This window comes from Larus michahellis, chromosome 9, assembly GCF_964199755.1.
Source record: "Larus michahellis chromosome 9, bLarMic1.1, whole genome shotgun sequence".
Lineage (NCBI taxonomy): Eukaryota > Metazoa > Chordata > Aves > Charadriiformes > Laridae > Larus > Larus michahellis.
In genome coordinates, this window is record NC_133904.1 from 3796256 (window position 1) to 3809044 (window position 12789).

The 12789-nt window shown below is 56.5% G+C and overlaps 1 protein-coding gene across 2 annotated transcripts in view; it reads left to right on the forward strand.

The window, feature by feature from the left end:
- Positions 1-12489, forward strand: part of PCSK6 (proprotein convertase subtilisin/kexin type 6) — a 38420-nt gene extending 25931 nt beyond the window's left edge. The window contains exons 12-21 of one of the 2 annotated variants that reach the window (XM_074600774.1): positions 996-1184; positions 1418-1554; positions 3518-3697; positions 4269-4371; positions 4952-5148; positions 5579-5666; positions 6987-7078; positions 9041-9170; positions 10220-10332; positions 10782-12489. In XM_074600774.1, the coding sequence (XP_074456875.1) occupies positions 996-1184; positions 1418-1554; positions 3518-3697; positions 4269-4371; positions 4952-5148; positions 5579-5666; positions 6987-7078; positions 9041-9170; positions 10220-10332; positions 10782-10879 (1327 nt within the window). In that variant the 3' untranslated portion in view covers positions 10880-12489. Of the gene's footprint in view, positions 1-995; positions 1185-1417; positions 1555-3517; positions 3698-4268; positions 4372-4951; positions 5149-5578; positions 5667-6986; positions 7079-9040; positions 9171-10219; positions 10333-10781 lie in introns of those variants that run through there. The other variant, XR_012589016.1, reaches the window with a different exon arrangement.
- The last annotated feature ends 300 nt before the right edge of the window (positions 12490-12789 follow it).

Below are 12789 nucleotides of genomic sequence, written 5' to 3' on the forward strand. Positions count from 1 at the left end.
TGCAAAGGCTGAGCCACTGTCCCGGCATTTAGAAAGGGAAATCAGGAGTCGGGGTGGCTGGGACAAGCCCGTGTGCAGGTGATGTTCATGGCTTTTATGGTCAGAGAAACCCACACCATCCACGCCAGGGTCTGTTTATTGACCCAGAAGTGCCCACCCGGGGTCTGTGCCTACAGCTCAGTGAGGAGTGGGTCCCGCAGGGGCTCTCCGGGACCAGCTTTGGTGGCAGGTGATTTATTTTTGCCCCTGCCATGCTTTTGCTTCCCAGGTGGGTGACCATCAGGGATTTTTTGAGGGCTGACAGTGCTGTTTGCCGTTTTGGAAATGGCTTAGGGACCCCTAAACCAACTCACCCGCTGAGTGGTGATGGGTTGGGCTCCCCTCCCTCTTCCACCAAACAACTCATCTTGATGGAAGACACCAAAAAAAAGGTGTTTTGTTGCAAAGGTTCCCAAATTGCCAATGCCTGGGTCTCTTTGAATTTGGCTTCAGGTTCAAACCAGCTTAGGTTCACATCTCATCCGTGGTGGGTCCGTCTCTACTAGGTTAAAGGGTGGGATCGGGGATCTGACCAAATGGCCCCTCCTGGTTTACCGCTGCCTGACTGTAGAGCGAGAGAGTTGTTCATCAGACAAGGAGTGCCTTTGGAAGACTCGCATACACAGAGCAGGAATGAATCTGGAGCCAAGTGTGTTCATGAAACTATTTATCTGATACAGACACTAATTACAACCCGAAGAGGAACGCTGTACTGATAATTATAATAAAGCAGCGCCCTTGCAGCCCATAAGGCATAGATCTTCGAGGCAGTTCAAACCCATCGCGTTACCATTGAGCAATTCAGCAAATTCCCGTGCTAGGACGCTGGATTGCAATGGAGGATGAGATCATTTTTGCCATGAAGCAGTAGGGACTGGGTTCAAACCGGGCGTCCATGCTGCTGGGAAGCGGAGTGCAGTGCTGTCCCCAGCGTGGCGTGTTCCTGTCCCCGGCAGGTACATCCGAGCCGACCACGTGCTGCGCGCCAGCACCCTCAGCAGCGCCTGCGCCGAGCACCGCGACCAGCACGTGCTCTACCTGGAGCACGTCGTGGTGCGGCTCAGCATCTCGCACCCGCGCCGGGGAGACCTCCAGATCAGCCTCGTCTCTCCGGCAGGGACCAGGTCACAGCTCCTCGGCAGGAGGTAAGAGCGGCCGGAGCCAGTACGTGGCTGGGCTGGGCAGCATCCTCATTTTGGGGGTTGCTCGGGTTTTTTGGGAAGGCGGTGGGCGTGCTCGGGTCTCAGCTGCAGGAAGGCTCCGTGCAAGGGTGGGTGCATGCAAGGATCCCTAAAATCATTACTTACCTATCTTATCTTTTCCGAGTTAATAAGACATTCAAAGTCACGCTTCTTAATGCACGGCATTCCTGTTGCAGGGTGTTCGACCACTCCAACGAGGGGTTCAAGGGCTGGGAGTTCATGACCGTCCACTGCTGGGGGGAGCGGGCGGCGGGGGAGTGGACCCTGGAGATCCACGACACGCCATCCCAAGTGCGCAACCCTGCGGTGCAAGGTGAGATTCCCCAGCACCCACGTCCCCCCAGCGCCCGCCGGTCCCCCTCGCCCCCAGAGCTCTTTGCAGGCTGCTTAGCTTGGCCGTAAATTTTTGCTGCAAGTTTTATTGTCTTCAGCAAAACTGCATTGCCCAAATTTCTCAAAAATGGGAATAAAACTTCCGCGCAAGAGGCTGCCGGTCTGGCTGAGCCGGGAGCGGGTTTTCTCCCAGCAGCAAACTGGCTGCAACTGAGAGCCGGGTTTCCAAAATTAAACCGTAATGAGTCAAAACGAGGAAACCCGAGAGCTGTAATTGTTGTTTGTTTGTTTTGCTTCGCTGCTGGGACATCTGGCGCGTGGGCTGGTTGTGCAACGGGCGCAAGGGGACGATGCCCCTCGGGCTGCAGACGGACGGACATCCTCTCCGGGTTGCCACCGCGCTGGCAGGGGGTGGCCGGGCTCAGCCTTGGCCCCACTGCGTGTCCCCAACCTCGCTGTGTCCCCCCCCACCGGCTTGGCCGCCTGCTCCCTGACCCCTTCCCGGCAAAGGAGCCGGGCTGGCGGGATCCGTCCCCGCCGGGAAGGGACAAGCCGCCTCGCCGGCTGGTGGCAGCGGGGCATGAAGCATCCTGCCTGGGGCTGGCGTGCGTCGCGGGGGTGTTAAAATCCACACGCTCGTTGATAAGGAGCCAGGAGTATATTAAAAATCTCTCCCACGCGACTTTCTGGCGGGAGGCGCACGTGGGGGCTCCATTGTGCAGAGAGTGTTTGTGTTTGCTGCCTTCACCCGGAATCGTTTGAACTCGGAGGAGCAGCAGCAAAGCACCCACGGAGCCGCTTTCCCCCCCCTCCGTATTTACGGTCTGCGGTGGGTGCTTCTGAGCCCCCCACGGGCGTCAGGGCTTGGCTTCACCCGGCTTTGCAAAACGAAACGAAAATGAGTGCGTTAAGTCACCCCCCTCTCAAAGGGTCCGCAGCGGGTTCGAAGCAGAGAGGGCAAAGCGGGAGGAAAAAGAGGGACGATGCTCCCAGCCTGCGGCAGAAGCAGGTATTAAATGTTAATTTAAGACCATTAAATTAAACCAATTAAATCGGTTAATTTAATACCAATTAAGTACTACGGCTGTCGCGTCGCTGGCACTGCTGCGTCCCCAGCATCAGCCCCGTGCAGCCCGGGCTTTCCTCGCACGGGATGCTTTAGATTTAAAGGAAATTTCATTCATTCGGTGGAGGCGCGCGGCTGAGCTCTGCCCCAGCTGGTGCCGCCCGAGCTCCGTCCTGCAGCAGGTGGGTCCTCGCAGCCCTGTGGGAGAGCCAAGGGATTTGGGTGTCGGAAATTTTAAGCCCTTCCTGGAAACGCAGGGATTAGTGGTTAAAGCCGCGCGTGCCGCAGGCGTGAAGTGACTCCTGTTGGTGGGGAACTGAAAGAAAAAAAAGTCTTGGAAAGAGGCGGCAGCATTTTTGGACCCTCTCCCCAAAGCTGCGTGTGTCGCGGAAGACCCCGGTGTGGGTGTAAGGCCGTGGGGAGCCCCCAGGTGCTGCGCAGGCTCCGGTGGCCCCTGGGGTGTTTTGGGGGACACCAAGCTCAGACCTGTGACATGTCGGATAGCAGCAAGAAAGAATCTGGTGGGTTCCGGGCGGCTTTTATCAGAGAGAATTAGTCCTCCATTACGGAGCTTTTAGTTACCGGTTCTCTCCGCCCGTTGGGTGGGATGGGTACGGCGATGCAGACGAGTTATAGCATAAAAAATCCCTTGTAGGTGCCTTAAACAGCTGCATTCGTGCAGGCTGGGAGCTCGGGGGGCTGGTGAAGATTTCTGGGTGTTTGTTGTTTGCTTGTGCGTTGCCAAGCGAGTGGAGAAGCCCTAATGGTCCAGTCCACCCTCCTCTTGCTTCCCCCAAAGCCGGTGCTGCGCCGCGGGGTCACCAGGGAAGGAGCGGGATGGGCAGCGGGATGGGTGACGTTGTGCCCGCCCCTGCAGGGAAACTGAAGGAGTGGAGCCTCCTCTTCTACGGGACGGCTGAGCACCCCTACACCGCGCTGGGTGGCCCCCAGTCCCGTGGGAGGACGCTGGAGGTGCCGGCATCGGAGATGGAGCCGTCGAGAGTCGCCTTCCTGCAGAGCCAGGTGGAGGTGGCTGAGGAGGAGGAAGAGTACGCGGGTAAGCGCCGGCTGAGCTGCCATGTCATCCCCCCCCAAAATACCTGGGAAAATGCCAACCAGGGGAGCCACAAGGCCTGATCCTGCCCGGGGCCAGGGCGGGCTGGGAGGAGCGGTGCCTGCGGCCAGCGCGGGGCAGCAGGACGGTGAAATTAGAAGGTAGCGAAACGCCCCATCACAGCGTTCCCGCCACAAATTGCTGGTGCGGCCGTCTGAGGAGTAAAAAAAGCTCCTCTGCCCACCTTCCCTCCCCTGCCCGTCCCCAAGGAGTGGGTCTGGCTCTGCTTTCAAAGCTCCTCCTGCACGGGAGTGTTCAGCTGGAGGATGGTCGGGTGCGATTCGTGCTTGGGGGGGATGAGCTGGAGGAGAGGCGAGTACCCAGAGCCATGCAGCTCCATAGGATAAGATATATAAGATTTGTAAGATAATAGACATAGGATAAGATAGGCGGAGGGTCCCCAGCCCCTTCCCCACGTCCGTCTGTCCAGGGAGGGTGTGCTGAGAGCATCCTGGCCATGGCGTCTGGGGATGCTCAGCCTCTCCCCCGGCTGAGCCCGTCTCTCCCTCCCCAGGTCCGTGCCACCCCGAATGCGGTGACCAGGGCTGCGACGGCCCCAACGCCGACCAGTGCTTGAACTGCATCCACTACAGCCTGGGCAGCGTGAAAACCGGCAGGTGAGGGGTGGTGGGGTGTCTCCGCGGGGTCTCCCCGGGCAGTGGCGGTGCCTTTCCCCAGGGCTCGTACCGCAGCGTGGGTGATGTTTGCACAGAGAAAGAAGAGTATGGGCAAGAAAATGGACGGAGGAGGAGGTGTGGGGATCCCTGCCCTGGATTAGGGTACGATGGGGTGGGGGACACAGAGCTGGAGAGCCCCGGAGGACCTTGGCCATGTAATCATGCTGGGAAAGAAGCATTGGCTTCACTGGCTGGGGTCACCCGTGCCCAAGTGACAGCTAGCTGAGGTGCCAAATCACTTCTGGAATTGGGGTTTCCACCCCTCAGTCTCCTGGGCTGGCACAGGGAGAGTTTACCCGTAGACGGGGTTGCTGGCCAAGAGATGCCCGGGCTCTTTATTAAAGAGCCATGACGTTCAAGACACCCTAAATCTTAAGAATAAGAAGTAAAGGAGCCCAAATTGCTGCCAAGGCTGGGGGATGCCCTGAATGCTGCGGGTGAGGGGACGGCGGCAGGTGCCAGGCTGCCGGGAGCGTCCGAGTGTTGGCACCAAAGCCTGAGCGCTCGCATCCTTCCCCAGGATGTGCGTGAGCTCGTGCCCCGCGGGATTTTTTGGTGACGAAGGCGCCCGGAGGTGCCGCCGGTGCTACAAGGGCTGCGAGCGTTGCGTCGGGAGGGGACCGAACCAGTGCACGGCGTGCAAGCGGAGCCTCTACCACCACCAGGAGATGAGCACCTGTGTGGTGCTGTGTCCGCCCGGCTTCTACGCCGAGGAACGTAAGGATGTTTATCACTTGCGAGCTGTAGCATGAGGGTTGCTTCTATTTTAAGTGCTATGGGTGGAGGAAACACCTTGTTTTTTGAGTATTGGCTTTAAATTTCCCCCCTTGACCCACTTTGTGTCGTGAAGGGAGGAGGGAAACCTCTGGGTGTTCAAAGAGGGTGGTGCGAAGCAGAGGCACTCAACTTGGCTCTTAATTAGAAGACTGTAATTAATGGCCCTAGCTGCTTGCAAAGCGTATTTCTTCTTAGCAAGCAGTGACAGATAAGGTCATCTGCGGTAGCAGGGACCCGTCGGGGGGGAGGACATACCTCTCCTCCCCGGGGAGCTGCTGCTGGGGCGCAGTGGGGCTTTGCGGCTCCGGCTGCCGCTTGCAAATCACTGTCCGGATTTTATTCTCCCCTGCCTCGCTTTGTTTTTTAAAAGGTCAGAAACGCTGTCTGAAATGTCATCAAAGCTGTAAAAAATGTGTCGGCGAAGCAGACAAATGTACTGCATGCAGAGAAGGATTCAGGTAAAATACCAGCACGGGAGGAGTTTATACCTGCAGCATTTGTACGCGCGGTTTAAATGTGGGAAAACCAATGGGAAATTAGAGAGTGAATTAGTTAAAGACCTGAGATCCTGCTTCTGTGGTACTACAGCTGTGGCACAGAGCATTGGGAATTTAAAGGTGGTGCTTTGTGTCCCTTTCTTAGCTGAAAAGCATGATTTCAGTTTAATTTCCTTTTCTCCAGCGCTTGCCAGGGTGAGGGTGGTGGGTAAGTGCCAGGCTCAGAAGGGCTTGTCCAAATTCGGTGACCTGCGACCAGAGCAGCTCCCGGCGTCGCAGCATCTAAAATGGGGGGGGGGGGGGAAGCAATGAAAACATTTACACCACACGTTGCCAAACGCACCTTTCCTCCCGAGTGTCGGGCGGCTCCGTGGGAGCCATCCCAACCAAACAGGGCGCTCGGTTTTGCTCACGGGGCAGAGCTGGTACCAGGCTGAGCTGTTCAGGCAGGCTGAAAATGCTCCCTGCGAGCGCGCAAACCCTTCCCTCCAGCTTCATCCACGCTGGAAAATTTTATCCGATGTACCTGGTGAGCGGGCCTCGTGTAGGATGGACAAGTGGGTGGAAGTGGGGCAGCCCCGGCCCCGCAAGGATCAGCGGGTGTCCTTGCTGCCGGCCCCGCGGCTCCTGCGGGACGCAGAGCCCAGCCATGCTGGCGAGCGGCGTCGGCACCGGGAAGAAGCTGTTTTCCATCCCCGAGCTCACATGGAAGTAGGATCCCATCGCGCTTTGCTTTGCTCAGGGGCTGTAAGCGAGCCAGGGACAGGGTGTAGCAGCGGGGCGCTCTCAGACGAGGAAATTGCCACTGCCAAAAGATTATCTACTCCCTCGGAAAAGCAAAACTGGAGGCACTTGTCAGACATAATCCGCACGGTGCTTGCTTTTTATTGTCCAATATCCTTTTAAGCCGGGACTCCAAATCATCCCTGCCACGGTGAAGCAGCACCAGCCCAGCCGTGGCACGGAACCAATTCCCTTTTATTCCAGGGAGCCTCACAGTGCAAAAGGTCTTTGGCAGAGCCTGGCTGGTTGCCCATGGGAAAAGAATAATTTTATTTCCTCCTGGATAGTTAATTAAGGAACCTGCAGCCGTCCCTTTGGTCCAGGCAGGACTTTAATTTCTCCTGGAGCGCTGGCTGGCTTTCCGACGCCTCCCGCGCCACGGGCTGAGGCTGCCATAGGGCCCTGGGGGATGCGGAGATGGGGACAGGGGGACAGGCTGTGCCGGGTCCCCAGAGCCTGTAGCTTCAGGTGCCAACGTCCTCTCCGCTTTCCCGGCAGCCTGGCAGGAGAGAGCTGCGTGCCGGAGTGCCAGCCCGCCATGTACCTCAGCCGGGAGCCCCGGCGGTGCGAGACCTGCCCCGTTGGCACAGGTACGTCCTTCGCCCCGCCACATCCCCACGTGAAACATGGCTGGGGGATGAGGTGATAGAGAGCAGCCCTGCGGAAGAGGACTCGGGGGTGCTGGTGGGTGAAGAGCTGGACAGGAGCCAACAATGTGCGCTCGCAGCCCGGAAGGCCAGTTGCATCCTGGGCTGCATCAGAAGAAGCGTGGCCAGCAGACCCAGAGAGGTGGTTCTGCCCCTCTGCTCTGCTCTGGTGAGACCCCACCTGGAGTACCGTGTCCAGCTCTGGAGCCGTCAGCACAAGAAGGACATGGACCTGTTGGAGCGGGTCCAAAGGAGGGCCACAAAGATGATCAGAGGGCTGGAGCACTTCTACTGTGGGACAGGCTGAGAGAGTTGGGGGGGTTCAGCCTGGAGAAGAGAAGGCTCCGGGGAGACCTTAGAGCCCCTTCCAGTCCCTGAAGGGGGCCTACAGGAAAGCTGGAGAGGGGCTGTTTGCAAGGGCATGTAGCGATAGGACGAGGGGCAATGGTTTAAAGTAGAGCAGGGCAGGTTTAGATTAGCCATTAGGATGAATTTCTTTACACTCAGGGTGGTGAGACACTGGCCCAGGTTGCCCAGAGAGGCGGTGGAGGCCCCATCCCTGGAGACATCCAAGACCAGGCTGGATGAGGCTCTGAGCAACCTGGTCTAGTTGAAGATGTCCCTGCTCACTGCAGGGGGGTTGGACTAGATGATCTAAAGGTCCCTTCCAACCCAACACATTCTATGATTCTATGAAACCCCCAGACCCTTGTCCATCAGGAGCTGATCCGATGCCGGCGGTACCCACCCCCAGCCAAGGCAGAGCGTGCCGGCAGGGAAGCAATCCCAGCTCTCCAGCACATCCCGCGAGGTGCTGGGAGTATATTCATATTAGAAAGGTTTTTAGGGAGTTTTTACATTTTTATTAGAGCCATTCTTTATTTCCCGGTTCCTCTTGACGCCAGGTGCTTTAGTTTAATAAGGTTGCGGGGGAGGCCATAAAACCCTCTCGGAGTGATGGAAGATGGCTTTGCAGCGTATAAAAATGTCAGGCAGCCGAGGCGCGTTATCCTGGTCACCCCACGGGGCTGGACTGGCCGCTGCCGGCTTCCTCCCGCCGCCCAAAGCCGCTCGGCGTTCCCTTTAAATCCTGCCTTTTTCGCTGCTTGAAAGTCCCAATTATTTTCCGTTGTTAATGTTTGCGTCTGCCCTCAAAAATCATCATAGATCTGATGATAATATGATCTCCAGACAATTTGTGTTCAGTGGTGTGAATCTCATCTATCATACATGGGCAATTTCCTAAGACTAAATCCAAAATATTTATTGATCTTGTTGGCAAGTGTGGAAGGGAATGGGCTCTTAATCCTTTAAGAAAATTACTTCCCTTCTAATTCTCATTCCAGTCAGTGTAAATGTACTTCACCACAATTATTTTTCAAGCCTTTTTTCGTCTCCTTTTCCTGCATAACCATTTCTCAAGCCTGCTGTGTGGAAGGCCTCTAATAACACCACCTCCATCACCACGGTTTGCCGTCCAGCCACAAGGCTCCGGCGTCAGAGCGGGGCTCTCTGCTTTCCCAGCTCCTCTCCCGAGCCCTTCCCTCCTTCGGCTCCTCCGCAGCCCACTCTAGCATCTCTTTTTCCGCATTTGACACTCCGTAGGGTGGGAAAGCTAAACCGGTGCGTGCTTTGGAGCAGTGCCTGATGCTCCGGAGGGGATTTTGATGTGGTGGTCTGCAGAGGGGCAGGACACCGGGTCCTGGCTGGGTTTTTTGGGATGGGAGCTGAAGTTTTTTGAGACGGAAGCTGGGTTTTTTTGGGGGGTGTGGGAGCCAAGCAGCCGCGCAGGACCCTGGTGGCACAACCAGCAGCTTGTTCAATCCTATCTCGCACGGGGCTGCTGGCGCGACGTGGCTCCTGTCTCCCAAAAATGCCCGCGTCATCTCTCCCTGTCCCCCGCAGGGCTGGGCGAGGAGGACTGCGCTCCCTGTGGCCCTGAGGCCCCTGCACCCCACTGGCGCTGCGTTCCCGCTTGCCGCGAGGGCTTCTACCCCGCCGACAGCCACGGGCTGCCCAACAAAGTCTGCAAGAGGTACGTTACCGCCCCGACGGCGGCCGCAGCAAAGCCAGCACCGACGGGGGGGAGCGCTGGCAGCGATGATAAAACAAAAAATAATAAAATAATAATGCTGCAAACAGCTCACAGCTGGAACTGTTTACTAGGGAAATTAAAACAGGGATGAGGGAGCCAGGGCAGCCGTGGGGCTGGACCCCCCACGCCCCTGCCCTATGGATTTAAGAGCACGCTCCCCCCGCCGGAGCCGGCCAAGATGTCTTAGGGCTACGGTGGAAGGGGCTCAGCCCCAGCCCCGGGCTCTTTGGAGGAGGTGTGGGAGGAATGAGGAACAGGGATGTTTAGGCAAATATTCCAGCTTTCAATCAAACCTGCTGCGTTCGCCCGGCGGCCGTGTTGGAGGAGCGCTGGCCCGCTCCTTGGCCCAGCGTGGGGGCTGCGCGGGGGGGACCGGGAGATGCCAGGAGGCAGCAATTTGCTCCCACTCTGCGCTTCAAGTGGGGAGTGGGAGTGGATTCAGCCTCCTTAAGGTGAACATGAAAGGCAAGGATTAAAGGTGACTTGGGAACACGCAGCGCAGCGCCTGCCCGCCCGGGGTTTCGCTCGCCCACACTGGCTATCCGGTGGGGAGGAACGGGGGTCCAGCATCCCTTCCCAGGGATTTCGGGTACGGTCTGTGCGAGCCGCCATCCCCAGGCAGGAGGCTCAGCTGATGGGCTCTCTTGCCTGAGCAAACAGCTGCGAGAAGCGCAGGTTCCTCTCGCAGCCCTTTTTCTAGCTGGGATCGCTGGGAAGAGAGGTGCACGCCCCGCTGAGCTTTCCCAACAGGCGACTGCTTTTGGGATGTCACTGGCCGGCACCGAGCAGCGACCTGGCACCGCCGAGCCCATTTTTTCCCAGGGCTTCAGTAACTTTTTAAGCTTTAGATTCGCCGTTTTCCGCATCCTCCGGTTCGGTGTGGATGTCGCAGTGGTGGCAGACATATTTTCTGGCCGATGGCCCATTTTGGGTGGCCGGGGTCGGGGTGTCGGTGCCAGTTCAGGCCACTGCAGGGTGTCTGTCCCCAGGTGCGATGACCACTGCTCAGCCTGCGAGGGCTCTGGTGGAAACTGCCTCAAGTGTAAAGAAGGTTTCAGCCTCCTGGGCGGCTCCTGCGTGACAAATGAAACCTGCACCAACGGTAAGTAGTTGTGGCAGAACCACTGGCACCGTAGTGCTTCGCCGCTAGCAAAAAATGAGGGTTTTGGGGGGGATTCCCTTCAGAGCAGGAAGCCGAAAGCGCTGGAGCTCCTGGGCTTGCTGGGGCACGGCGGCAGCGAGCCGGGCTCCGGCTGCGGTGGGCGGGCGGTTTACCTGGCAGAGCCGCTGGATATCTGCCTGTTGCTCCAACGCATCCAAGCCTTTTTATTTCGTTAGAGTTTAGTCTTGGGGCTAATTCTCCCACTCGCTGCAAAGCCGCTTTATTCCTTCATCAAAACCATGTGAAAGATGCCCTTAAAAAGCGACTCCTTTTCAATCCGCTCTCCTCCAACACTGGAACGAATTGCACCGCCTGTTACGTGCAATGTTTGTTTATTTAAAATGTTAATCTGCTCTCATTTTCTCTTGTTCCTCGCCTCGGCCTCCCAGCTGACAAGACTTTCTGTGAGATGGTGAAATCAAACAAGCTCTGTGAAAAGAAGCTGTTTGTGCAGTTCTGCTGTCAGACGTGTCTTATGGCCGGGTAAAGTTCAGCGGCTGCATCCATCCAGGACTTCCACCAACTGCCAGCCCAGTTTTTGCCAAATGTTTAGGACAAAAGTTTATTTTTTCAGCTTTTGGGAGAGTTTACATGGTGCTGTCAAGCATTCGCTCGTAAGTTTGATAGCTTTAATATCACTGTCAGCGCGTTTCTATAGCAATATGTTAGGCAGAGATCGGATCGTACCCTGAATGATCAAGTCCTGAAAGGCAGCAGACAAGCGGTGATATTAATACTCTCAAACACTCCTCGTGAGCAGGGACCGATGCATGATCCATGTACACACGCTTGGTTCTTCGCAGAAATCCTACTGATCTGCCCGCTCCGAGCGGCTGGCAGGAGCCCTCGCCGCGAAGGACGCAGGACTTCACACTTCTGTGAAGAACGAGCCGTTTCTGGCCCAGTTTTTGGTACTCTTTTCTGCTAGGTGACAGCTGGTATAAAGCCACATTGCAAACGGCCGGCGCCGTGCTCTGTACATAGGTAAAACGATGAATTAGGTGGTTCCCGGAGCGGTGCCCTCAAGCCCGCTCTGGCACTCCTGTTCGGATTCGGTCAGTAGCTGTTTTTCTCTGGCCGTGGCAATAACTGGAGGTTTGAGGACCAAAGCGAGAGCTGATCCTGGTGGCTCTGCCGGCGTGTCAGCCCGGCGAGTCCAGCAGGGCTTTGCCCCGCAGTGAGTGCAGGCAGGGAAATCCCGTCTGCCCGGGGGGGAGTCTGGCGGACTCGGGGGGTTCGTCTGCACCGACCAGCCCGGGGGGTCACAGCCTTACCGTGAAATGTATTTCCCTCCCGGAACTGCTGGGAAGTCGCTGATTAATTCAGTTCTGGAACGAGCTAGATCCTTCCTCTAAAGGAGATGGTGTCCCAATTAATCTCTTCTGGCATTTTGCGTTACGATCCTCCCCCCGTTTCGCTGGGTATACCCTTCTCTCACAAAATCCTCCGGTTCACGGCAGTGATTTTTCTTGGGCATCTGTTTCCAAAAGAGTCATTCCAGGGATCCAGCCAGGAAACTTAATTCTACAAAACCCTTCCCCGAAACAAACCTTTTCATTCTCTCTCTTCATAGTAAGTCATGTGGTGTTTATATAATTGTGTTTAAAATATCCTTGGCTATGTTGTTTTACGGATTTTTTTTTTTAAATAACTTATACAATCCTTGTTTTTTCTCTGTGGACTATTTTTTTATATGGGAGTGGGGAATCTTTTTTTCTCCTACATCCTTCTCCTTGTCTCCTCTCTGACCTTGCAGAGCCGCTCTTTGCACCAGGCGTATGTAAACGCTCTTTCCTACGCTGCATGTTCCAATTTTCATTGTTGATAGTTTTTAACGAGTTAAACCTTTTGCCAACGAAATTCACAGTACGAATTGTCACCGGTTCCTCACGGGGCTGGGATAATCCCGGCTTGGTTTCGGTTGCCACGACACGTGCCCTTGCCTGGGCTTGCCCGCTTAGAGCTCACCTCAGCCGGGTGACGAGGGGAGAGCCGCAGCGTCACCAGCCCTCACCTGCCTGGACCGAGCCCAAAGAAAGACGGAGCTTTGGCGAACTGACCTTTTAAGTTAATAAACTGTTGATCTCCCCTGAGAAATGAATCTGTGCTTTTTCCAAATTCGTGCAGCCGCCATCCCAGCCAGAGGCAGGGCAAGGTGAGGATGCGCCGCGTGTCTTTATTTTGAAATAAAGCAGCTGTTAGGGCTGGAGCTCCTGATCAGCCCAGAGCCCCTGCGGGAGAAACAGTTCAGGAACAAAACCCTCAGATTTGTTCTCAGAAAGGTCTTTTGCCTTCAGAGGGAACTCGTATCCCAAATACATGCCCTGTGCCTGGCAGCTCTGGCTGGGTTTTGGGGCCGCGCTCGGACACGGCTGGGCGTATTCGGTTGTGGGGAGA